We start from the raw sequence: 27,363 nt of genomic DNA on the forward strand, positions 1-27,363 counted from the left end.
TAAAATCCCCAGCTCTGTAGTCCTGTCCCAACAGACGTCGTGTTTTTAAATAGCGGGGGGGGGGGGGGGGGGGGGTAGTCCCGTGGATATGCTGGTTTATATCACATTACAAAGGGGGGGGGGGGGGGGTGAAGGACGGAGGCCTGTTGAAGGTCAGGAGCCCTGGGGGATTAGATGGGGTCATCCAGAGTGGGACTTTGTGAGTGGAGAAAAGCCCTTCATTAACACAGACTGTCTGGGGACAAGGTGAAAGGCTTTGGAGCAGCACTCATTATCCAGGGGTGAGGACCCCACTCCACCCCCTCTAACCCGTCTCAGAACACACGGGAGGGGCCAGCGTTTGGGGATACATTTCACAGCCTACAACCTGACTTTTAAATGATTACACGGTGAAACACACCGACATTCGTTTTAATAATGTCCTTCAACCTGTCACTACAGCTCCTGACAGATTTATAGGGGCAGAGACATCAGACAGGTTCTTTCTCCCTGTGTCTCTGTCCAGTGCCTCCTCTAAATAGCCCCCTCACACATTCCTAGCCCACACACCATCCCTTCAGCCAACGATCCAGCGAGGGATTACATCACTTCAGTCGTACAAGCCCAGCAAGCAAACTGCGTAGCCATCAGGTCTGATGAGCGATAAAGCCCCCTGGATGGACCTTTCCACCCGGCCTCTCTCCAGGTTTAGTCCAGTCAGTTGTGGCCAAAGGAAGCCAGACAGGCTAACCTGGCACGTTCTGTGGGACAGGCGGACCGTGAGGATGGGGAGACGAAGTTAACGGCCATCCATTCATTACCCAGACTCCCTGGTGCAAGAGAAAACGAAACTGTCCCATCTGCTGTCATACACCCAGCATGCAACAGTCAGAAGATGAAATGTCCCATTATCCGTAGCCGGAGTGCTCCGTGACGCAGAAGCCTACCGAGGACGGCCCCCTACGGTTCTCAAAGGCCACGAAACATTCTCATTAAACGGAAATTACAGACAAGCTGTACAGTATGTATGACAAGCTAGAAATTCAAAGATGAAAGAGAGTGAGATGTGATCCTTTCTGTTTAAGTACAGTGTATGTCTTCCAGTGAACCAGAAGTGACAAGACATCCAGAAAGCTGAGGGCTCGGTTGGTTAGAGTTACTAGAGAGCATGCAGCGCTGACAGCTGTGCACCTGTTGAGAGGTGAAGGGAAGCAGGTGCTACTGAGGGGAAACACACAGCCAACCCCAGTTAACCCCGCTCTGACTGGGGGGAGGGGGGAGCAGGAGGTGATGCAACGGTAGGTAATGTGTGGTGTGCTGCCCCAGGTTGAAACACATCATCTGCTCCTGCCCTGTGCCTGTCTGTCAGTGTTTTCGGGGGGGGTGGGGAATTTAACAGGCTATGACTCCGCAGTTTCCTGGATTGTGAAAACAGCCCACCCTGGGAGAACCGAATGACAGCAATTATCAGAGCTTCAAAGACCTGGACGTACTAACCTCTCTCTCTAAGCTGTCTTCCTTCTTCCTTTCTTTTTTCCTCCCTTCGTTATTTTACCCTCTCTCAATTCAGTTACATTCAAAAGTAATATTAAATATAACATCATTAACGTGAACCAACTCCTCCCCCTTGTTGAAAATGAGACGTCCCCAGTGATTGCGTCACCATGTGATACAGGGCTGGGTTTGAATTACTGTCAACAGGCCATGTCCTAGCTTGCACATATATGGGACTGCAACACTTCTATATAGGCCAGGCTCCACATGACATTGACCTGGGTGAACCAAGCCACAACGACAATGGGCAACAACAGCGGAATTTGCGTTTCACCTTTAAAATACATTTGATTTATTGATTGACTGTTGTCAAACATTTCCTATTTTCTCCTTCGGTTTCAATGGCCTTGGTACATGTTCAGTTCCAGGGGTCTGGGCAGCCAATGGCTGAAACATGAATGGCTGTATATGACCAATCAGGGGAAGACGTTATCATCCCACATCAGTAGCAAGACAAACCGAGAGACACCCACATTAAACCACAACTCCAAGTCAAATGTCATCTGCCCATGTCATAGCTCCTGCACATTGTAATGGTCAAGCTCCAAAACAAGGTCAAATAAGTTGGATGGAGTCGCTCATAAAAGTAACAATCGTAATCAAGATTGTCGACAGGAAAGTCTGTCATACACTGTCCCTTATTTTGGTGTCGGGCAGTAATGTAGTGTCGGAATATAAATGATGTGTAGCCTATTCTCATTAGAGTTCTTTGAAACCTTGTTTAGAGGTTAAGGGTTTAGAAGTGATGAAATGATACTGGTTGGTTTGTATTTTTGACATTATGTTTCTGAAATGCAGATCTGTCTCAGGTTCTGCTGTGGTAGAGTGGCTGCACCTCCACAGCTCAATGCCCAGCCAGGTTTTCCTGGGTTTTCTTTGTCACATTCTCTCTCTCTGAATCTTTAATTTCTTTAACCATTTCTGCCCCACTCAAGTCCGTCCGCCTTTCAGTTATCACCGCATTCTGCTTAGAATTGCAATCAGCAAATGCAAAACTCCGTTAAAGAGCGCATGGCCCTTCTGGGTCCAGTCACAATCACAAGAAACACATTAATATAAATACTCAGACAAGATCGTGGGCATTTTTCTCTTTCCCCGTTTCTAGCCTTCCAGCCAGCCGCACAATTATGTACTCAAACAATAGTGGTGTTGTTTTAAGAGATTGCCACTCTCTTTTCACGGACACCTTCCATTCCCTTCCACGCCCGCGCTCTTCCTGTCCCCGCTTCCCGCTCCAAAAACGGACAAATAAATGAAGAAAGGCTGGCTGTTTGCTCAAGTCAAATCAATTACAGTATACACTGAGCTGAATAGCACTGACTCCGGCACAGCTCTCCTTCAAGACAAAATCCATTTAGCATTTGTTTGTCTGTTTAAACATTCATTAGAATCAGTCCCCTCTTGCTGAGTGGCCTGGGAGAGAGCTAACTACTTTAACTGTGTTTGCATTGCCCACCATATAAAACATGTCTGATTTATCCTACTGCAGAAACACTGTATTACAAGAGGTCCGGACCCAGACCAACCTCTGGTCTGAAAACAACTTGGCAAGAACAAATTATAACAGTTATAGCTAAATGTTCCTCTTTATATTTGGATAGAGATAAAACTGGGAGGCAAATTCACTGATGTCAGCTCAGAGTTGACTAGCCTGCTCTTCCTACAGACACCTTGAGTCAGTTAGCAGTAGTAGATGTGTTTATTTGTTCTTAATGAAGACCATAGTCAAAAGAATAGTAGACATCTTCAACACTTACCGACCACATGGAACAACAAACAATCCAGCAGGCTCACACACACACACACACACACACACACACTCACATCTCTAGCTGCATCTCTCAGGATTTTCCATGTTCACCATCTAAATTCATGCTTAGGTCCATGAAGAAATGAAGCCCCAGATGGCTGCTGAAGGAGTTCCCCGGTTCTACTGTGATTCTGCACCCTGGGAGAGAACAGGGAACCCTGGCGCCACATCCGTCTGTCTACTCCTGCCAGGAGGGAACGTGCAGGTCTGCTGGGACATGGCCCATAATACACCACTTCAGCAGCACTTCCAGTGTCAAGGCTCAGTGTGCAGGATGCAGGATGCAGTCCACCCACCACACTCTCACTGCTCCTTGAAATCAGACAAATCCCTCAAATGTTTACCAGGCCAGTCGCTTTCAGCTGAATGACCCGGAGCATGTAATAAACATTCACCCGAGGGCTAAAAGCTTTACCTCAGTAACCTGAGCAGTGGTTTGGCCTCACCTAAAGGTGGAATCCTGCAGACAGTATCATTCGGTCGGGTTTTCGACACGAGGAGCGTTAGAGGGGTGAGACTGTAACCCCCTGCCTCTGATCCGCTCAGCGCAGGGTCCCAGACCACCTGCAGCTATGTGCTCACATCACCCAGGCATGGGTGTACTACATGCCCCGGTCGGGGGCCCCCTGCCGGGCCTGACAGCCAGAGACGTGAACCCTGGTCAACCCGGCTGTACTCCATCATGTCAGTGGGGCTCTAAAAGCAGACGGAGGGGTGTGGGTTACACCCTGGGCGGGGGGGGGTGAGCTTTTAACCCCCCAGGGAAATGGACGCTAAACAGAAATCTAGCTGGGCTGAGAGAGAGCCCAGGATAGTCATTCTGGATACGTGTTGCGTTTCAGTGTGAATACAGGTACGTGTAGACCAGGGCATTAACCACCTGTCTCGCCGATCAGGCCAAGTCCAGCTGCCATAACGCTCCCACCGTGATAATCAAACTGGTAACGAAGCAACAGCATGAATTAGCAACCATGTAACGCAAGAGGATGGTCCTTATCCATCGTGTGTGTGGTATTTGGCCGGTGATAGAATGTGTGTGTGTGGTATTTGGGCGGTGATAAAATGTGTGTGTGTGTGTGTGGTCAACCACGGGAGGGAGTTAACCGCCTCGTTGGCAGAGAAAGCTCTCCTCTCCCTAACTGCTCCTGAACCGACGGTTATGGCCGTGATTCCCGGAAGTGAAGAAACTGCAGTAATCTGGTGTAATTGGCCCATTAACCCACTGACTGTTGTTCTAAGCTCTTGTGACAGATGCATGGCCATCTGAGAGGCCCACGGCCGGGGGGGCTAGAGGTCACTCACGCTGGCGGAGGGAGGGAGGGTGAGGGAGGGAGGGAGGGTGAGGGATGAAGACAGACATCCAGAGAGAGAGATAAATCGACGGGAAATATAAACAGTGCCAGAGAGATGGAGAAAGGAGAGGAGCAAACAATAGCCAGCTACCTACAAAAACTCACCAAGAAATATTTTAGTAGTCCAGAAGGAACTGTTTTAGCTACCTTTCTTTAAGGTCAAACACTCACTATTTCTGCAATATTTCCCGGCATGTCATGCCAATGAAGCCATACGGAAAGGAGAAAGAAACCAACCTCCAAACTCACCCACCTTGCCTTGTCGTATTGAATCTTCTTCCATTCACTGAAATCATCTCTTGACACAAGCGATCAGTCTCAGTCTTTACCATTGTAATCCAAGCATTAGCATTAGCCGCACACAGCTCTAGTTACTCCAACATCATAATGGCCCTGCTCTCTCCACTTCTCACTGCCGCAGCATGTGGAATATGTTCTGGCTCCACGGGTGGAGGTCTGAGGAGGCTGTGCTGGGGGGCCGTGGCGGGTGTCTGGTTTCTAAGCTCGCTGGTGAGTGAAGGTAGTGTTGTCCCTTTAGGGAACACATCTAAGTGCCATGGGGTTGGGCTCACAGTGTAACTGGAGAGACCTGTCACAGGGCCCCAGTGATGGGCACAGGTGGTCTCACCCATAGGGCTTTCTGGAACAAGTGTCCTCTAACCAGGGGCCACTGGGCTTTCTGGGACAAGTGTCCTCTAACCAGGGGCCACTGGGCTTTCTGGGACAAGTGTCCTCTAACCAGGGGCCACTGGGCTTTCTGGGACAAGTGTCCTCTAACCAGGGGCCACTGGGCTTTCTGGGACAAGTGTCCTCTAACCAGGGGCCACTGGGCTTTCTGGGACAAGTGTCCTCTAACCAGGGGCCACTGGTTCCGGGGTGTCCCTCAGTGTGCTTTATCGTTTTTATTGCTGTCTTCTCAATCACAACAGTGTGTGCAACCTTTTGCTGCGATTGGTGTCGTTTCAATCTCCTTTTTGGGTGTTTCTGTGGGCAACATTTTTCCTTGAGGCAACTGGAAGTCTATTACCTGCAGTCTAATCTCTTTTATCGTGATTTTCAACTACAAAAGCGAAGGCAAAACGAAGAATGCAGCTCGCTTAAGGGGGCAAAGCCCCATTCACACATCAAAAATACAGGGCCAAATTAGTGACACCAAGAGGAATGTTTGTTTAGTAACTTCTGCATTCTCACACACTACCTGGTCCGGCTAACTGATCTACAGACAAGTCTCTGTTACCATCGACAGACTGGTGTGAACCACACTACCATAACAAAAGCAGATTACAGAGGTACTTACTAGCTGTCAGAGTGGAGTGCAACTCCAACCCAACAAAGAGCAGCATCTGAGAGCCGGCCCATTCAGGCCCTGATGTCTTGGCTAGTGAGGAGTGAGAGCCCCACTCGTAAACCCCATCTGTTTTCTGGGAGACCCTCACCATAATCCAGTTGTATCAGTCAGCCATGGGCTTTCATTCTCCAGCCACCTGTGACTCTTCGGTCAGTCTTCAGCCCATTAACAGCCCGGGGGCCAGACTCACAGACAGCTGATACGGGACAATACACCTCCATTAGCAGTACGACACTCCTGTTCCAGCTCGTTCCTCATCGTCAGGATTTTTAACCACCCAGACACGAGCAGTGAGGTGATCTTATTCACGAGGAATTGCTTCATACACTGCCAGTCACTCTGGTTAGGAGGAGCGGCAAAATGTCAACGTAAAATGTACTGTCACATGAGTAAGGCTTCTGAGTCTTAACCTAAAACAGCTGGTGTCTGACAACAGTAAGTGTATGACAGCTCTCCTGTTGAGTCAACAATTTAAGCGTAAGTACACATCCTTTCTCCAGTTGTCACATCTCAGGTACCCCCTCCTCCTTACACACACAGACCTACCCCTCCTCCTTACACACACAGACCTACCCCCTCCTCCTTACACACACAGACCTACCCCCTCCTCCTTACACACACAGACCTACCCCTCCTCCTTACACACACAGACCTACCCCCTCCTCCTTACACACACAGACCTACCCCCTCCTCCTTACACACACAGACCTACCCCTCCTCCTTACACACACAGACCTACCCCCTCCTCCTTACACACACAGACCTACCCCCTCCTCCTTACACACACAGACCTACCCCTCCTCCTTACACACACAGACCAACCCCCTCCTCCTTACAGACACAGACCAACCCCTCCTCCTTACACACACAGACCTACCCCCTCCTCCTTACAGACACAGACCAACCCCTCCTCCTTACACACACAGACCTACCCCCTCCTCCTTAAACACACAGACCAACCCCCTCCTCCTTACACACAGACCTACCCCCTCCTCCTTAGACACACAGACCTACCCCCTCCTCCTTACACACACAGACCTACCCCCTCCTCCTTACACACACAGACCTACCCCCTCCTCCTTACACACACAGACCTACCCCCTCCTCCTGCCTTTTGGTCTACAGCAAGTCCTTTAATTCACACAGACAGACAGAGAAAGACAGAGAAAGAAAGATAGGGAAAGACAAAATATGAGCAAGAGAGGGGGAGAGATGGAGGGAAAGCATAAGGGAGGTAGAGTGCCCTCTGTCTTTCCAATGGGGGAACCAATATATAATAGCCTGATTTGTGTCCAAACCTTGAAGGTCAAAAGCTGAATCACATTTTTAATATCGTCAATAAATGTGTTTACTGTCCTCAGAGAGTTGTCCTGAATCCTCAGTTCATGAATAACGAGTTAATAACATCTGAAACATTTATGACTCTGCCCAGATCTGTTTCACACAACAGGTTTTGCCTCATAAAACGTATTATGTTGCTCCTTTTCCTAAAATAACAATTAGAAATGGGTACAGCTTTGGAAACGTGTGTGTGTGTGCCTGCGCACAATATGCTCCCTTATAATCCTGTGCTGGATTAACAGCTCACTCAGGGCAGACCAAGGCTGTTAATGGCCGACCCCACTCTCCCCCTCCTTGCAACCTAGCAAACCTCCCTTCTCCTCTGGGGCCTGAATGGCTGGATGATGTGGCAGTAAACCAATGTACGTATCTGCCCAGGGCCAAGAGGGAGATGGAGGATGAAGAGCCCCTCCAACCTGATTACCTCTGTAGCCCCCAGAGCCACACCAACACCATTTCCTCTTTATAAAATAACCCAGTGGGTGGATGGCTGTGGGTGGGTGGATGGATGGCTGTGAGTGGGTGGATGTGGATGGATGGCTGTGGGTGGATGTGGGTGGATGGCTGTGAGTGGGTGGATGTGGATGGATGGCTGTGGGTGGATGTGGGTGGATGGCTGTGAGTGGGTGGATGTGGATGGATGGCTGTGGGTGGATGTGGGTGGATGGCTGTGAGTGGGTGGATGTGGATGGATGGCTGTGGGTGGGTGGATGTGGATGGATGGCTGTGGGTGGATGTGGGTGGATGGCTGTGAGTGGGTGGATGTGGATGGATGGCTGTGGGCGGGTGGATGTGGATGGATGTGGGTGGATGTGGATGGCTGTGGATGGATGGCTGTGGGCGAGTGGATGTGGATGGATGGATGTGGGTGGATGTGTGGGTGGCTGTGGGTGGGTGGATGTGGATAGACGGGGGTTTCATGCTGATGAGCCCTGGCTGTGTGATGACTGCCTTCTGAAGCTGGAATGTGGGGTGTCAGAAGAAGGGGGGTCGGGGGTACAGAGGGGTTTAGACCTCAACTGTTTATTTGAACTGCTCCGAGCTGCTCAAACAGTCAGCTGCCTCGCTTCTCTCTCAACAAGCCCCTAAGCTTGGGGGGGGGTGCAATATGATATCCCCCTTCGGACCGCGGAGGGCCCCAGGGAGGCTTCCGTTACGGTGGGCTGGCGGGGGGGAGGGAGAACAATGCCGCCTCTGTTGCCTGGGCTTCATGTCAGTTGTCAGAGTTCCGGTCACGCCGGGCCGGCAGGGCGGTGCCAGGACTGGCCGGGAGAACTCTGACACCGCAAACACCGAGATGGCAGCTGGACAGAGAGAAAGACCTCAGACTCACCTCGCTCTCCTCACAACACAAGAGAAGCCCGAGAACACGCGTTACAACAGAGCAGGACACCCCACGGTTGCCACGGCCCGTTGCCACGGCCCGTTGGGTTGGCCTGGAAACGAGGCCCTTGATGTGGGCTTCGGTACGGCCGTGTTTACACAAAATCTGACACACGGAATAAAGCGGGAACTCTAAAACCCTGAAATCAAATAGCTCCCTCTAGGAGCAGACTGAACGGAGCGGAGCGGTGTAATCTTAAACAGATGGCAACAATCCGGGGGATGTTGATGTGCTTCAGAAGGCTTGTAAAAGCCTGGCCAGAGATGGAGAATGAGAACCAATGGGCCAGCGTGGTGATAAAATGGAACATTTCACAGTTCATTAATTGTTGTTTATATCAAATACACATGCTCAACTTTATTTTCTATATATCGTATATAACTTTACACACACCCACACGATCCACCACAAATGAGGCATGTCCTCTACGCTCTCCCTCGTCCTCTCGCTGTCTGCGTGTAATGGCACGCCAACAGCAGGGGGCGACGTTGCACTGACCACTGAGACTGGGCAGCAAACATCACTCGTTATATCAGCCTGGCTCCACCACCGGCGTCTGAGTAGTTCTAGCCAACGGAGTGTCTTAATGAATGAAGGCTGGGACAAATGACAGCCAGATGACGTGCTGACTGGTCACCAGAGTGTGGTAGCATTCATAAGGGTTGACTGGAAACACATGTTGGCCTGTCTAGGGCGAGTCTGAGTGGCTAGCGGCATAGAGGTTGGAGGTCCAAGCTGCCGGTCTCACACTGTAGTCAGGTCAAATCCACCTGCCCCTTGGGATGCTGATCTGAACACAGCATGGATGAGAGAAAAAAAGAGGAAGCGAGAGAGAGAGGGGAGAAAAGGTAACCTCTTCTCTCCAGGGAGCAATTAAGGCAGTGCTTTCATCAACCCTGGCCATATCCCTCACCCACCTCCCCCTCTCCTTCACTGGCCTGGTCGCCAGCTGTGTCTCCAACTTTATCCTCTGTCTCCTGAGCTTTTTGTTAGTGGTTTCATCTCCCTTTATCGCTACTAACCTCTTCCTTGATCAGGACTTCCTGTCCTCCAGGAAATGTATGCCACACATTGCTGAAGGAAGGCCACAGACATAATCATGGACCCCAGCTGAGTTTCAAAATCACTTAATTAACACGGCAAATGGTGGCATTTTGGTCACCATCAAAGGTGAATGAAAACCTTTTCCAGGGATTTTAATGCATGTTCACTTGTGCAATACTATGTGAGGCTCGGATTTATTAAAGAAAACATGTGGATAGGTGGCATGCAGTTTGATAAATTCCAATAAACATGAGCAAGGTTTACAAATAACATAGACCGTTCCTCTCACTGACATACAGGCGTGAACGAAATAACGGAAATACCAAATAGAAAAAGACTGTTACTTTGAATGAACAAAATGTCATTCTGAAACACAGCTGCAGAGGTCACATAAGGTTGATTGCCAATTAGCAGAACATATGTGTCAGCTATAAAAGAGGTCTGACAATTAACAATTGGATATTAGGGTTTTCAAAGCAACATGAGGCAACTAACAGAGTTCCAGAGAGGGCATATAATCAGTGCCCAAAAGGGTGCATTGCTCACAAACACTACAAAATTATCCAGTGCGTCAAGGGGAACGATATCAAAAACCATGACCGCATGTGACATGGAAAACTGTGGTTCCAAGTCAAAGTTGACCAACAGGGTTAGATGGACACACAACAGGTAAGTTGCTCAAACCCCAAAAGAACTGCCTCTTGAAAATAACAACGGAATGCAGGCAGCATATCTGTGACCTAGTCACAATAAAAACTGTACATTGTGAGCTTCACAAAGCTGGAATTTAGCAGCTAGACAGGGCTGGCATTTGGAAACTGCTTGTATCCAAGCCAATGCACAAACACTCATAACTTGCTTTAAAGAGCAAAAACATTGACCCCTGAGCAGTGGAAAAAAAGTAATACGGTCTAATCTTCTGCTTTATTTCATACATCCAGATGGGTTTGTTTGGAGAAACCAAAGGATGGATTAAACCCAACATTTCTCCAGCCAACTTTTCAACATGGTGGGGGATCCATAATGGTATGGGGAGCCATCTTGTGGGAGTCATTGGGTCAGATGAAGACTAGTTGTTCAATAGCCAAGGAATTTGAAGCCCTTCTACAGGACCAGCTGCACGCTATGGTATAAACACAGTCCCCTCATGATGTTCCAATAGTCCATCTAGATAATGCCCCCAAACACACTCTGCTAAACAAATTGAAGAGTGGTTTCATAAACAGCAAGCTGATGTCAAACACCTTCCATGTCTAATCTATACCTTTTTAATTTCATATTGAGTTATGCTATTTAACTGACTGCATTTTCAGGGAGCCGAGACAAAAGGCGTTCTCTACAGCATCTGCAAATGCAGGGACCGCATGAGTGGGGAAGGACAGTTCACAGCAGGTCCACGTCCCCCTCCATCGCAGAACTCAGGCGGCAGTTTGTAACCACAACATGGCCTTTCAGTTCAGTTCCTCCAGGCTGGTGATTACAGGTTAGAACAAGGTTATGGACGACAGGGGGCTAGAAATGTTGCTTCAGGGCTAATCTCACACAGGAAACTGCTTCCATATAAAGGTAATCCTGACTGACACATCAAACCCCCCAAAAGGTTTCTCTACATTCAGGACGATACATTTAGTAACACAAAATACACCTACCCTCCCAATACCATACTCATCCATACCACAGGTCCAATGATCATCTGAAAGTCTGGGCCTGTTAGTCAAAATCATGGATTCTACTGCAAATTACACAGGGAGGCCCCAGTAAATTACTGATAACGTTTGAAAACAAAGTAATGAAATATTTCACAACTTCTCTGGACCGGACCAGAAGACTCCCATCACCTTAACTCTGACTGTGTCTGGAGGTGAGGCCATTGGGATGTATACAACAATGTGCCAGGGACTCAGAGTTACACCTTAACTCTGATTGTGTCTGGAGGTGAGGCCATGGGGATGTATACAACAATGTGCCAGAGACTCAGAGTTACACCTTAACTCTGACTGTGTCTGGAGGTGAGGCCATGGGGATGTATACAACAATGTTCCAGGGACTCAGAGTTACACCTTAACCCTGATTGTGTCTGGAGGTGAGGCCATGGGGATGTATACAACAATGTGCCAGGGACTCAGAGTTACACCTTAACTCTGACTGTGTCTGGAGGTGAGGCCATGGGGATGTATACAACAATGTGCCAGGGACTCCACGCCTGTGGAAAATCTATGTCAACGTAATCAAATTGTTTCTCTGTGTGTCCAATATTGATTTCAGTTTCAGGTTGCTGACAGACCACTCTAACATTAGAGCGTTCATGTGGCAAGTTATTACGATGTCAGGTAAATCAATGGAAGATGGAATAAACAATTACAGTACTAAAAGTTAAAATGAGATGGACACGATAAAATCGTTTCTTTTGCTATTTAGCTAATAATTTGAATGGATTTAGAAGGGAGCAAAAGCTACAGTTAAAGGTTTTCCTAGCGTGGTTAATTAGCTTGTCTCGTTCCGATTCAGTCAAGACATCTACTATGTAATCAGAAGAGATAATAAATAACAAGCGCCCCGTTTGTTTACCAGGGCATTGTGAATTTACTTGATTGCATTCTCTCTCCTGTCCTCCCATCGCCCACACGCCCCACAGCGTACACCCCCCCACTGCTGTTAGCCTTGTACAAGTTCCTGATATACAGCCTTGAGTTGAGCAGCAAACAATGTTACCAGGTTTTGCTAACAACAACTTTCACTCATAACCAGTACTTTAACAATTTTATATTCAGAAAACACGTACTTGTACTTCTATGTGTGTTTGTTCTTTACATTAACGGGTTTTCCTCTAATTCATAATCTTAAAGATTTTTTTTTTTATGTACAACCACCAACATTCCACAATGGAATGTCATCTTACATACTAAGTCAAGCAAATTGTGCAAATACTATTTTTTTTTAGATGTAGTGGACTGGACTACAGTAATGTCAATCACTCCCATTCTCTCAGGTCTGTACCTCCATTGATAAAGACATAAATGCTCCCCAGGCACTCATTGTGGTGGCTCTCCAGCATCTCTCCAATTCAGAGGGGTTGGGTAAAATGTGGGAGCCCAATCTCAGTTGGACATATTGTGCAAACTGACAGCTACACCCTCTCCTTCTCTCTTTTTTTGTATTTTTTTTGAGAACAAAGAGGGGTTCTCTTCATCAATCATTTTTTTAAACAGTCAATTCGGCTTCACGTAACACAGAGAACCCCTGTCATTGTTACTCCTGCCCTCAGGGTGAACCTTCTGACAGTGAAACAGGAGAGAAAACACAGCCAGGGAATCTAATCCTGTTTGTTAATCCCATAATGTTAGAGGATTTCAGCCTGCCAGGCTGAAACAGCGTTTCCCTGGAGCTCCAAGCACCCTCTAGTCATCACATGTAAATCCACATCTACCCTGCCCTGACATCACATATCAATGATTTAGTAGAATGGTAGTAGAGGATGATAATGGTAGAAGGAAATATGAGGAGAAAGGAGAGGATGATAAAGGTAGAAATATATATGGGGAGACAGTAGAGGATGATAATGGTAGAAGGAAATATGAGGAGAAAGAAGAGGATGATAATGGTAGAAGGAAATATGAGGAGACAGTAGAGAATGATAATGGTAGAAGGAAATATTAGGAGACAGGAGAGGATGATAATGAAAGAAGGATACATGAGGAGACAGGAGGGGATGATAATGACAGAAAGATATTGAGGAGACAGGAGAGGATGATAATGACAGAAGGAAATATGAGGAGACAGGAGAGGATGATAATGACAGAAGGAAATATGAGGAGACAGTAGAGAATGATAATGGTAGAAGGAAATATTAGGAGACAGGAGAGAATGATAATGACAGAAGGATATATGAGGAGACAGGAGAGGATGATAATGACAGAAGGAAATATGAGGAGACAGGAGAGGATGATAATGACAGAAGGATAAATCAGGAGACAGGAGAGGATGATAATGACAGAAGGATATACAGTAATTGGCATGGTAACAAGGATTGGCTGGTGGAGACCAGGTCTCCTGATACATACAACACAAACACTTCGGTCACCACAAGGCTTCATTAAGACACGGACACACACACACACACACGAACACACACTATGACAAAGCCTACCACTGGGACAACTGAATGACACAGGCAGAAGTAATGGTGTGTGTACTGGGGGAATAAGCTGCTGTGACCCTGCTAATGCAGCACCATTGACAGGAGATTTGCTAAATCGTTGCATCTGTTTTTTTTCTGCTTGGTTCCGTACAGGAGAAAGCGGTTTGTTATCTGACAGTAACTGAAAGGTTGTTAAATACAATCAGGTGAAATGTGATCAAATCTGTTGTTTTGTCCCTGTTACAAAGTACAAAACGTTATATAATCCTGTAATTCTTTAATCATAGAACTGTAGTTATGTTGTTAACTTCAGAAATCTGATATATTCTGTTGTGACAAACCAAAGGGTTTCTGGTACTAGTAAATACAGTACAAAAGTAAATCCTTGGAATATGCTGTTAAATAGGTATAAATAGGTAATTCTAGTAGTACTCATTCAAAAGAAAGGGAAAATCAAGATGTTTGAGCAGAGAAGAAATATGTGTAAGTCATTTTTGGTGAACACACAGAAAAACAAGCATCAGCCTTTAACCGGAACAATAATTGGCTGAGTTAAACCTGAGTTTAACACCAAACAACACTTGGCTCCAAAGCTTTAAATAAAGCACTTACTGAAATGATGCATATTTGTTAGCTAATTCTCCCCTTGTCCATGAGGTTTCCTAAAATAGGCCAAACAAGTCTGGGCTGCATCTATTATTCAGACAGCCCAGCTCAACTCAGACAAGTCCAGCCCAGCCCAATTTCATGCACTACCAGTCCCTTTACAATGGCTTGGTTCATGGGGAGTTGGGACCAAAACTGATGGTCTCCATCTAGGTATTTATAAAGGCTTAAAATAGGTGGGTGGTGATGTGACTGGTTTTCCCCTTCACCATTAGAGAGTGGTGTTCACACACATTCTGCAGGGACACACAAGCTCTGGAGCTGGCTTGACAGCATTACCTGTTGAATGAACGTCTTACACACACATTTCTGGTCTACAGGTGTTGTTCCTAAACTTCATATACGTTCCAATCTCCTACAATGTCAGTATAAGATTGTAACATGCAGTTACTGAAAAGTGTTGCAATGGTCGTTTATCAAAGTAGCGTGAATAAAAGTTGAGACTATATGCATCAACAGGAATCAAACAATCTTCAAAAACATTCTTGGTTTACAAGTTTCCATTGTTCTGGTCCAATGTCCATGATGACTCCCAAAGCCAGGCGTCACCACAAGAACAATATCACAATCAGCTCCAATGTTATCTTTGTAACCCGACTACAGAGAGCATGGCAGGGGAACAGACAGAGGAACAGACCGAAGAACAGAGGGTAACTGGCTATAGAAAACCCATCCAGCCATTTTGCTGGGAGAGACAGACAGAAAATAGACTGACACATTTTAACTTTGACCTCTGGAGTGCGGTTTGTGTTTGAGAAGGTAGCCTTTGATTTGATTTGCAATGGGTTTCAACCTCTCCGATTGAGCCATGGCAGGTCGGATATTGGAGTGTTTACACAACCTCCTCGCCAGCCTGCTCCAGACTCCTGGTGATGCTCTAATAAGTGCCCGAAGATGGATGGATTTATTTAAGTGTCTTACCTTGGGACTTATGGAACCAACGGCCAATGACCCAAGGTGGTTTTCTACCACCACCGTCAGAGCCAGACACTTGTTGTACTACTGAAGAACTCTGCACTGATAGACAGCATGGCTCTCGATGTAGCACACTCACTCCATCAGTCTATAAAGACTACTGTAACATCTGATGAATATTACCCTATTTCACGGCCTCATTAACAGGCCCAATGCAGACATATTTAAGTCAATGTGTAATCATATCAGAGTAAATGAAATATTGCTCCAGCATTTTGGGGAGGGGCCGACTGATACCGATTGTGGTTTGGAACTCTACTATTGGTCTATAAACCAATCTAGCTCCAGGCAATGTCAACAAGTTGAAGACCAAACACCCCATTCAAACCTGCTGATTCAGCCAACAAACAATCAAGAAATAACACTGATCAATTATCACGGCACCTTTACACTCTCAGTCAACTCTAGCACAATATAGACCTAAAACACATAAAAAAACAGACAACACCAGGCAGGTGCAACTGATAGAATGACAGAGGATTATCACACCGTGACTTACAAAATGATAACAGGGCTTACAAGGACGATAAATGATTCATTCATCCAAATGCCTGTATGCCTGTCTCTCATACTGCGCACACATCCAGTGCATTTGAGTCTATAAACGGGCCCAGAGAAGAGAGAGGTGGGGAGGAGGAGAAAGTTAAGGGGTAGTCATTGTTATGTGGCCGTAAATCAGCCTAGTGCCGCCCTTGATTTGTTAACCTCTGTGGCCGTGTGTCAGTGGATGAGGCATGGCTGGAGCGGAGCCTTTCATGGCCCTGAAATACTGCCTCTACCCTGCAGGCAACGGGGAGGGGGGGAGACATCCTACCTCCACACACACACACACACACACACACACAACAGGATGTTGAGCTAACCTATACATCAACAGGGACACATTAAACGCCACTGGATGGTGACAGATACTCACTAAAACTGAGAGACCTCCTTGAAAGTTTTGTTAGACCTGGTCTCGCGTAAACACTTGATAATGGGTGTGTTCAAATCAAAGGAAATTGATCCATTTACAGGAAGTGGATCCTATAACAGACTTCTGTGTTACTGTGTGTTTTAAGACCAACATAACTGTGCTATTACACTCCGAACACTCTTGTGTCTGCAATTAGTGGCCCTCAAAATCATCTCTCACCTCAACCAAGAAGAGAACACAGCATACACAGAAGGACACTAAGAGGATTGGCCCACCTTTTCATCGTGGACCAGGTCAACTTCTGTCCTGTATCTCCAAAACCCATATCCACCCAGACGCTGGATGTCAAAAGGATGGCATGGTCCAATTGGAGCCCTGCTGTGATAAGTTCACAGGCATCCTGATTCACTGCATATGTGGTTCCCAACCAGGGGTACTAGGACCCATCTGGGTACACAGGGCATACATGGAAAGACTGTATATCCCCTTAGCACCATTTCTTTTCTATATTAGCTCTGGTAAAGTGCTGGTGAAATCAGCCTTTGAGTCAAAGCACAGGGAGAAAGGAAGGGTTAGCAGAGAAGACTCCCGCCCTCCTAGTACCCAACCTCCCACAGACTGGACTCAGCTCTTATCAAATCCACTGGGCCATGGGAAACACCTTAAAGAAAGATGCTTTATCTTTCCAACTATGTCAAACAGGGAAAATGCTAAACTAAAGTAATTAAGTGGGAACTAATGTGTAATTATTACTGGCAGAGAAGGAATGACATGTTCCTAACACATAGTTTCTCTGTATTTCTCAGTATCAGAGCAAGGATCGTTTTTTAAAAACGGAATGTAAATAGGGAATACTTGCATATCACCAGATCAAATGTATGATTTAAAACATTCTGTAATCCAATGACTACTCAAATGTTTTTGCATATCTCCTCCTACCGAGTACTGTAAATATGATCCAAAGTGGGGCTGTCTGTGTTGGGTCCTGTTCAATACTCAATCAGTGTGGATCAGAACACACCAACAGATTTATCACATTTACACTTCAATCATTTAGCAGATGCTTCGATCCAGAACCACTTGCATTCATCCTAAAATAGCTAGGTGTGTCAACCACACAATCTGCCACAGTCAGTGCTAGAAGAAGGAGTTACAGTTGAAATAGGTTTAGTCGTGTTCAGGACTGGGTTATGGGGCCTGACAACATCATAAAGAATGGTTACAGTGGCGAAGAGATGTGTGGGATTGGACCTTCGTTCATTTGATAGATCTGTCCGTACAGACCTTTCTCCTGACATTGTGCTCTGTTCTCAGTTCTCACTGCCAAGGCTCTGCCACACTCACAAACACACCCACGCAAACAGTGCTAAACCAGACCTCAAGGATTAGAAACCAACCTGACAGCCCCTAGAATGCAACAAGCACTCTTAACTGGCCCAATATACAGCTGCTTTCTCTATCAACTGGCCCAACATAGAGCTGCTTTCTATTTCAACTGGCCCAACATACAGCTGCTTTCTCTTTCAACTGGCCCAACATACAGCTGCTTTCTCTTTCAACTGGCCCAACATACAGCTGCTTTCTCTTTCAACTGGCCCAACATACAGCTGCTTTCTCTTTCAACTGGCCCAACAAACAGCTGCTTTCTCTTTCAACTGGCCCAACAGTCAACTGTTTTCTATTTCAACTGGCCCACTATACAACTTCTTTCTCTTTCAACTGGCCCAACAAACAGCTGTTTTTTTTATTTCAACTGGCCCAACAAACAGCTGTTTCTCCTTCAACTGGCCCAACAAACAGCTGTTTCTCTTTCAACTGGCCCAACAAACAGCTGCTTTCTATTTCCAATTTTCTGCAAGAGAATAAATAACACCTGACACCTGCGGGTGCTTTGACAGCCCAGGAATTAGAGTTAGCGTTTAATGATTCTTCCTTAATGAAGGCAGCGCCTGGGCAAATTGAACCCAGACAGAGAGAAGAGAGAGAAATAGAGAGGAAGAATGAGCGTGAGGGAGTGAGAGAGATGGGTGTGGGAGACAAAGAGAGTTCACCAGAGTGGGAGACTGTCTGAACACAACCGACAATTCCATATGGTGAATATCAACACTATGCTGGAAGCAAATCAAAGTTCAGGAACTAAAACAATGAACTCAAAAAGGAGTTTTTTGTAAATATTCCATGGTAATAGGCAATAAGCCTCCCATGAGGTGACTGACTAGCTCTTGACACTGTATAGTGCTGTGAGGGTGGCTACCCGCAGGGCTGAGTCGTAGCTATTGGGCTGAATGTAAGGCGGGATGAAGGTAGATTCTTACTTACTGACTGTTGACCTCATCAGCCAGTAAGGCCCAGGATGGAGGCAGCCTCCTTACTGACTGTTGACCTCATCACCCAGTAAAGCCCAGGATGGAGGTAGTCTCCTTACTGACTGTTGACCTCATCACCCAGTAAAGCCCAGGATGGAGGTAGTCTCCTTACTGACTGTTGACCTCATCCCCCAGTAAATCCCAGGAAGGAGGTAGTCTCCTTACTGACTGTTGACATCATCACCCAGTAAAGCCCAGGATGGAGGTAGTCTCCTTACTGACTGTTGACCTCATCACCCAGTAAATCCCAGGAAGGAGGTAGTCTCCTTACTGACTGTTGACATCATCACCCAGTAAAGCCCAGGATGGAGGTAGTCTCCTTACTGACTGTTGACATCATCACCCAGTAAAGCCCAGGATGGAGGTAGTCTCCTTACTGACTGTTGACATCATCACCCAGTAAAGCCCAGGATGGAGGTAGTCTCCTTACTGACTGTTGACATCATCACCCATGACAATCTGCCACATCAAGGGAAAGGCATCAGCAGGTGAATCACTGAGAGGTTTGTCAAATCAGATTTCTACAGACATGATATGTGCCCATCCATAGGAGAATAAAATCCAGATATAAGTCTAAGTTTGTAATCACAAATAGAATAAAATAAAGCCTAATCTGACTTATTCACCTTGGAAGAACCCTTATCATTTTGGTTCAATTTCATTTAACCTTTTGTTCTATTTATTTTGTCCTTTCCAGGTCTATTGTTAACCCTGAAAATCCACTCCTTGTCTCTATAAATCTTGTTGGTGCAACTGCCATCGGCTAACCTCTGTGGTTCTCAGAGCCCTGTTGAATGCTAAGCCCAATGAGCATTTCACGTGTACCAACAAGAAAGAAACAAAACACTAAACAAAGACCTTTTGCATCTGCCTTTGGGCAAATATTGACCATCATCTCCACATTCATCTGAGGTTGTTTCCTGTCCTAAAGCCCGAGGTTGGACAGGGTCTGATGGTGGTGGTGGTAGTAATCCCCACAAACAAAAAACACTTTTATCTCAATCCTCTCCTCAATACAAAATACCAATGGCCTCTGTTCGTCTGCACCTGGATTCTTTTACTTGCCTTTTGCAATCGCAATAAGAATGAGCATATGGCAGGAGTGGAGGATGAGGGCTCTTGGATGTTAAAAAAGCAAGAAAAGGGGCTTATTTAAATGAAAAAAGGGGCCAGGAGACCGAACTGCCTACGATCCACTAGGGAGGGAGAGAGCATATTTGTGTACTGTTTCCCCCAGTAAGAGCCTTTCATGGAGGGGTAAAGGGGGCGGCCCCGTGTTGATTTAGGTCGCACAAAAGGGGTCTTAAAGTCCTTTCAAGGGAACCAAATCTCCCCGCAGTGAGGCGCCTTCAAAAGGAAGCCTCCCTGTCAAGCACGACCACTGAGCCCCCGATGGACGCCACACATCAAGCCCTGGAGGTAATCAAAGGCCCGAATGTGGGAAATGTGTTTGGGGTCCCTGGACTCTGCAGCAGAGCAAAGTGCAGGAAGAAAGGGGGGGGGGTGCGACAAGAACCTATCTGAACCAATCAGCCCTCCTTTCTCCTGCTCTCTGAAGGGGTCATAACCCCTGTTTCACCAGGCACTCCTCTCCCCAAACGCTCCCCCCTCTGGCCCCCTCCATGGCTATAGTAACCCACCATTACACAGGAATGTCCATTCAACACATTATCTGGGCTCCCCTGGGGACGGAGAAAATGGGAATGGCTTTTAACAGCAAATTAGTGACGTGATAATGAGGTCACATGTGGTGTTGGCACACTGAGGCCATAAACAGATGCCAGGTCCTCCTTCTGACTTCATTTCCTACTGCGTTAGCAGTCCTGGGGTCCACCTCCTCTGTCTACAATACAATATGAACCCTCCTCCTGGCAACATGTTAAATTACTTACTTTACTTCTCAAAGCTCTGTTGTATTGGACGTTGAAATTACATATCGCGGTTCACTACTCTGCTTTTTTCTAAATTCACATTTGTGTTTCAATGTTGATTTGTGCTTTTATTGTTTAATGTTAAATGTATTTAAATGCATTTCCTCTTAGCGTATATAAACTCTGCATAATGTCTATCTGAGTGAGTAGCTTGTATGGATTTTCTCATTCATCACACTGTATCCAATTCAATTCCATTTAATAGACCACCAGGAATGGATTTTCAGTCATGTCCAGACGTGAGCGAACACAGATTGATATTTCACACCTATGTAACATAGAACTACACTGCAAATGGAGACTGTTTTTCCTGTAATGCATGACCATGCTCTGGCCCCGTCTGCTGTACAAATAGGGCACAAAATAAACGCAAGCTTTGCTCTGCTCTGCTACACAAAGTTACTAAAAAATTACAATTATCAGCCTGTGTCAAAGTCATAAAACATTTGACTGTATACACAATACGATTCTCAGAAATTAATTTGTTATTGCCATTAAATAATGGGCCAACTGCTAAATTAAACACAGACTTTAAGAGTTCATACCTTTAACTGCAGCGGTGCTGAAGAATTTCTCTGAGCTGGCATCGGAGCCCTGTAAGAGAGAAAGAAGATATCATTAACAAATCTGCTAAAACAGGTGGACTTCATAGTCAAAGATCCAATACGCCACATAGACCAGCCAGCAGGAAGCAAAACAGTATGCACTGCACATCGCGGCCACTTGATGGCACTGTTGGTCCATGACTCAACAGCATATTCCATATCAAGCCAGGTGTGGCAGAGTGCACGTTAACATTGCTGTGTTATTGTTCAAACGTTCAGGGCTAAGCATTTACACAGTATTAGATAATGAAAGCCTAGTTGGCTATTTGGGTGACAATGCGGTTTCAAAAAGGCTTTTGGCTAATGCAATCACACAATAAGGTGAAAGATCGTTCTGTTACAATCCCTAACCGACCCGTGTGCGTGCCATGATAGTCCTAGGGAATAACATTAACAGTGACCGATTATTGTTTTTAATGTCACTTTCATAGCATTTCCCTTTGACAGTATTAGAATAAACTGTTAATCACATATTAATCACGGTAAGTAAATAGGACATTTAGCCTAACACTAAACAATTAATGTGATATATCACAGAAAATGAAGGCTATTCGCATCTTTTCGGCAAATGGACAGTGGCACGACATCCAACAATAAGGGTGTAAGTGACATTTGCACAACTATCACTATACACGGGCTTAGGCCTATAAATGTGTATATATTATCACATAAAACGAACGTGGTTAAATCTGACACGTTTCTAAGGTAGTCGATTAAACTCCAGATATAGGCTATATATAGGCCTATATATTATTTTCTTTTTTTTTTTTACCAATAACGACGGATTCTTTCAGGCACATAATAGTCGTGTGCACGTGCTTGCTATTCAAAAGCTCAAATCCGTTGTTTATGATTAAAACAACATCGTTTGTAACGTCGGATCTCACCGCTCAACCCCACGGTTCGTGGACTTGAGTTTAATCGTCCAATATTTGGAGAATTTGTTTAGGTTAGCCTACAAGGCAACACTAAGGCACAAGACAGGTATTTTCGTAGAGCTATTAATTCACATGAGAATGTATGGTGTATTAAAAGCAGAAAAAGGTGTTGCTTTTCAACAAAATAATTAAATAATCTAATTCCAGAAATAGAACTCGACTAGACAAAACCTAGCCTATTATGAGTAGGACGGCAGCAATAAACATACTTGATTGAAGAATATCAGTTAGGAATATGCACACAGTAAAAATGTGCAATATAGACTAGACCCTAGACCACTAAGAATTAGCCTACGGTAAAACACGACCCTTTTCCTATACATGAATGCCATATCCGTCTATTAGAGTAGGACATGTGTAGGCTAGGCTATGCAAAACAGTCCTGTAAAAGCCACACATTTCAGCCTACAGGTTTTATTATATTAACCAAATAGACTGCACATTATTAATTGTTAATAGGACATATGTACAGGCTTAAATTGACAAACAATGATAAGGATACATGAAAAAACGCTACTTGCATACCTTTGATGTGGCGAAGCTGGCAAGAAGAAAAATAAGTCAAGATATCACTTTCGCGGTCTATAGACTAGACTAAATATGGCTCCGTTATATATTATGCTTGTCAAAATAATATAATCCACAAACAGGCGGCGAATACAACTCCGTTTAAATTGATGACAGCCATGCGAAAAGAAAATCCCTTTCCAAGAAAATTCCAACGAGAGACGAGAAGCGCTTACAAAGCTACCGTGCCTCTCGGACAAAGGAAGCCATGTGTCTTGCCAGGAAAAGCATCAGCAACGGCTGTGGGACCTGGGTCGCAAAATCCCGCTATGTGCGCTTTGTCTTCGGTTCAGGATGAACAGAAATCTCGCAATATTTTCGTATTAAAGATATCCGAGATTCAAACAGACATTATCCTTGGGAGACTGCGTATCAGGACGCGTGAAGAGGCTGCGTCCATAGACATCAGCGGGAGGTCGCAAGCTCCCTGCTACAGTGCAACAAAATCCAACAAAACGCAGACCAATTTCCTCTGATGCGAAAGAGGGAGACTCACATTTAGTATCAACTTAAGCCAAAAGGGGACTCCGTTTTCATTACAGTTTCAGCTGGTAAACGCTTATGTCCTGTGGTTGTTGACGGGTCCGTCGCCGACAGAGCCTCTCCTCATCCGCTCCTAGCATCAGACAAACTCCCATTCATCCAACGGCTGCCTCAGCGGTCCTTACTCGAAGGTCGGGTCCTCCCACTTCCTGATTCTAAACTGACATGGCTCTACCCAAACTCTACTTCTATCCCGAACACAAATACACGTGTGTTTTCTGCTTCCGAGGGTCCGGATACTTGGTTCAGTATAGAGCGCTCTTCTCCGGACAGGCGTGAGTTGAGTGTGTTTGCGTTTACTTGAATAAAGCCCAGAAAAAAGCTGCTTGGCAGTTCCAGAACGAGTGAGAGAAGGGAGAGAGACCAAGAGCGGGGAGGGAGGGGAAGAGGGAGGGCCTGAGAGACTAGAATGATATTCTTTCACTGTCGACAGAGTGAGATGATGTCAGCGGCAAATGAATTTCCCAGTAGGGTGCCGCTGCTACCATGAGGGGAGGAAAAAACAAAATACTCTTTAGAAGCAGCAGTGCACGTTCTCAGAACTCTCAGAAGCTTTCCTCCTGTTTGAATAACCACCAATCTACTGTCCTCGAGAGGGGTCACATGCCACACACAAATATACCAGCAGTTGCATGAAACACGATAAGAGTGATGATCCATCTATGTTGCTCACCAATGGTGCCCACTTCATCAAGCTTGATCCACAGCTCCAACGCAGACATCAACAATCCCACAAATTTCCCTCCCTGGCCAGGTTTGTACTATCTTTCTCATGTTAAAATAATCTCTATTGTAGGAGGATTATCAGATTTTCCATCACTCATCCTATTATTCAGAGTGTAGCTAATGGGACTGGTTTGTTTGAAAGTGCAAAAAAGAAAAACATAGCAGAGAGAGAAAAGAAGAACCCCCCATATATGTATAGCTAAGTGTCGTTCTTCGGCAAGACACAATGCAGGGTACCTGGAAACAGACCTCAGCTGTGACAGAATGGACATACACTACACCACTGTGACCATGAACCTGTTACCAACAGAATTAGAAGTTTTTAAAGTTGGCTACGTGTTATATGGTCAATTATAAACAGAATGGTTTGAATCCTGACTGCTGATTGGCCGATAGCAGTGGTAAATGAGAACCTATTCCACAGATATGACACTACATCACAATTCTATTGCTCTAACTGGGTTAGTAACGGTCGTGCCTAACAGCAGCTCTTAGCCACGGTATATTGGCCGTATAGACCACCTCCTTGTGCCTTATTGCATACAAATACTAGGTAATTAACAGGACCTAAACTACCTACTATATAATGTTTCAGCATGGGCAGCGCGCCACTGAGGACTTCCAACATTTCAAAGTAGTCAACTGGGTGGGATCCATGATTACATAATTTCATCTGCTTCATCAGGATGGATCAGCCAATGAATTAACTGCAGGTGGCAGTAAATCACCAACCTTGCAAGACACAAGCCACTCCAGGTAGCAATATGGACCCCATTAGTTTGTGTTCTAACTAATGAAAGTATTAGTCACATTTTCTGTTTTAGAAATGGCTTCAGTGGTCTTGCCCGGGTGCTCACAGAGGCCATTATGGTTCAGACACTTCTATTATTCTATGTGCATCTGTCTAACCTTTCTGATGGCTCATGATCATTCCAGGCAAAACCATGCCACAATCCTCCGCTAAGGCTGAACATTCCTGGAACATCCCTTTAATCGTGCGAAAACCCAGTGTACTATAGCCTTGGCTAATCAGCATTAACCCACTTCCTGGGAGGTCAATGGATCAACAATGCAGTCACACTGGAGGGAGGATAGGATCTCTTTCACTCTACGGAGCCCAGCTCCCACAGAGCAGAAAACAGATTTAACTCATTTCTGCTGGGTGCTAATCCGTCCATCCTTCCCTGCACTGGAGACTGAGAGAAGAGAAGGAGAGATAGAGAAGGAGAAAGATAGCTCCCAGCATTGAATGGCAGAGTATTTTAAACACTGTATCTCTCTTTCAATCTATCTATAGCTATCCATCAATCATCAGGACATTGACTCTCATAGCCTGATAGATGAGATGAATGTCAGATGGATTACTGTTAGATGGGAGACAAGGCTGGCTGAGGCCCCAGGAGACCAGTCAAAGCAATACCATGGAGCCCAATGCCCCAGAGAGCTAAACCTCATCACACAATGGCTTTAAGAACAACAGCTCAACATTACACAGTGTTCATTGGGTTAGGGTCTCTCCTTGATCTCCAATACAAAGTGTCCATTGGGTTAGGGTCTCTCCTTGATTTCCAATACAAAGTGTCCATTGGGTTAGGGTCTCTCCTTGATCTCCAATGCAAAGTGTCCATTGGGTTAGGGTCTCTCCTTGATCTCCAATACAACATGTCCATTGGGTTAGGGTCTCTCCTTAATCTCCAACACAACATGTCCATTGGGTTAGGGTCTCTCCTTGATCTCCAATACAACATGTCCATTGGGTTAGGATCTCCCCTTAATCTCCAATACAAAGTGTCCATTTGGTTAGTGGCACTCCTTGATCTCCAATACAGTGTGCCCATTGGGTTAGGGTCTCTCCTTGATCTCTAACACAACATGTCCATTGGGTTAGGGTCTCTCCTTGATCTCCAGTACAAAGTGTCCATTGGATTAGGGTCTCTCCTTGATCTCCAATACAAAGTGTCCATTGGGTTAGGGTCTCTCCTTGATCTCCAATACAAAGTGTCCATTGGGTTAGGGTCTCTCCTTAATCTCCAATACAAAGTGTCCATTGGATTAGGGTCTCTCCTTGATCTCCAATACAAGGTGTCCATTGGGTTAGGGTCTCTCCTTGATCTCCAACACAACATGTCAATTGGGTTAGGGTCTCTCCTTGATCTCCAATATAACATGTCCATTGGGTTAGGGTCTCTCCTTAATCTCCAACACAACATGTCCATTGGGTTAGGGTCTCTCCTTGATCTCCAATATAACATGTCCATTGGGTTAGGGTCTCTCCTTAATCTCCAACACAACATGTCCATTGGGTTAGGGTCTCTCCTTGATCTCCAATACAACATGTCCATTGGGTTAGGATCTCCCCTTAATCTCCAATACAAAGTGTCCATTTGGTTAGTGGCACTCCTTGATCTCCAATACAGCGTGCCCATTGGGTTAGGGTCTCTCCTTGATCTCTAACACAACATGTCCATTGGGTTAGGGTCTCTCCTTGATCTCCAATACAAAGTGTCCATTGGATTAGGGTCTCTCCTTGATCTCCAATACAAAGTGTCCATTGGGTTAGGGTCTCTCCTTGATCTCCAATACAAAGTGTCCATTGGGATAGGGTCTCTCCTTAATCTCCAATACAAAGTGTCCATTGGATTAGGGTCTCTCCTTGATCTCCAATACAAGGTGTCCATTGGGTTAGGGTCTCTCCTTGATCTCCAACACAACATGTCAATTGGGTTAGGGTCTCACCTTGATCTCCAATATAACATGTCCATTGGGTTAGGGTCTCTCCTTAATCTCCAACACAACATGTCCATTGGGTTAGGGTCTCTCCTTGATCTCCAATATAACATGTCCATTGGGTTAGGGTCTCTCCTTAATCTCCAACACAACATGTCCATTGGGTTAGGGTCTCTCCTTGATCTCCAATACAACATGTCCATTGGGTTAGGGTCTCTCCTTAATCTCCAATACAAAGTGTCCATTTGGTTAGGGTCTCTCCTTGATCTCCAGAACAAGGTGTCCATTGGGTTAGGGTCTCTCCTTGATCTCTAACACAACATGTCCATTGGGTTAGGGTCTCTCCTTGATCTCCAATACAACATGTCCATTGGGTTAGGGTCTCTCCTTTATCTCCAATACAAAGTGTCCATTGGGTTAGGGGCTCTCCCTGATCTCCAATACAGCGTGCCC

The 27,363-nt window shown here is 45.7% G+C and overlaps 1 protein-coding gene across 13 annotated transcripts in view; it reads right to left on the reverse strand.

The window, feature by feature from the left end:
• Positions 1–27,363, reverse strand: part of auts2a (activator of transcription and developmental regulator AUTS2 a) — a 447,079-nt gene that overhangs the window by 16,354 nt on the left and 403,362 nt on the right. For 12 of the 13 annotated variants that reach the window (XM_034293328.1, XM_034293333.1, XM_034293331.1 and 9 more), the window contains one exon: positions 21,350–21,398. In XM_034293328.1, coding sequence (XP_034149219.1) covers positions 21,350–21,398 — 49 coding nt within the window. Of the gene's footprint in view, positions 1–4,948; positions 5,055–21,349; positions 21,399–27,363 lie in introns of those variants that run through there. The other variant, XM_013134505.3, reaches the window with a different exon arrangement.

The sequence above is a fragment of the Esox lucius genome, chromosome 7 (genome assembly GCF_011004845.1).
Source record: "Esox lucius isolate fEsoLuc1 chromosome 7, fEsoLuc1.pri, whole genome shotgun sequence".
Taxonomy (NCBI): domain Eukaryota; kingdom Metazoa; phylum Chordata; class Actinopteri; order Esociformes; family Esocidae; genus Esox; species Esox lucius.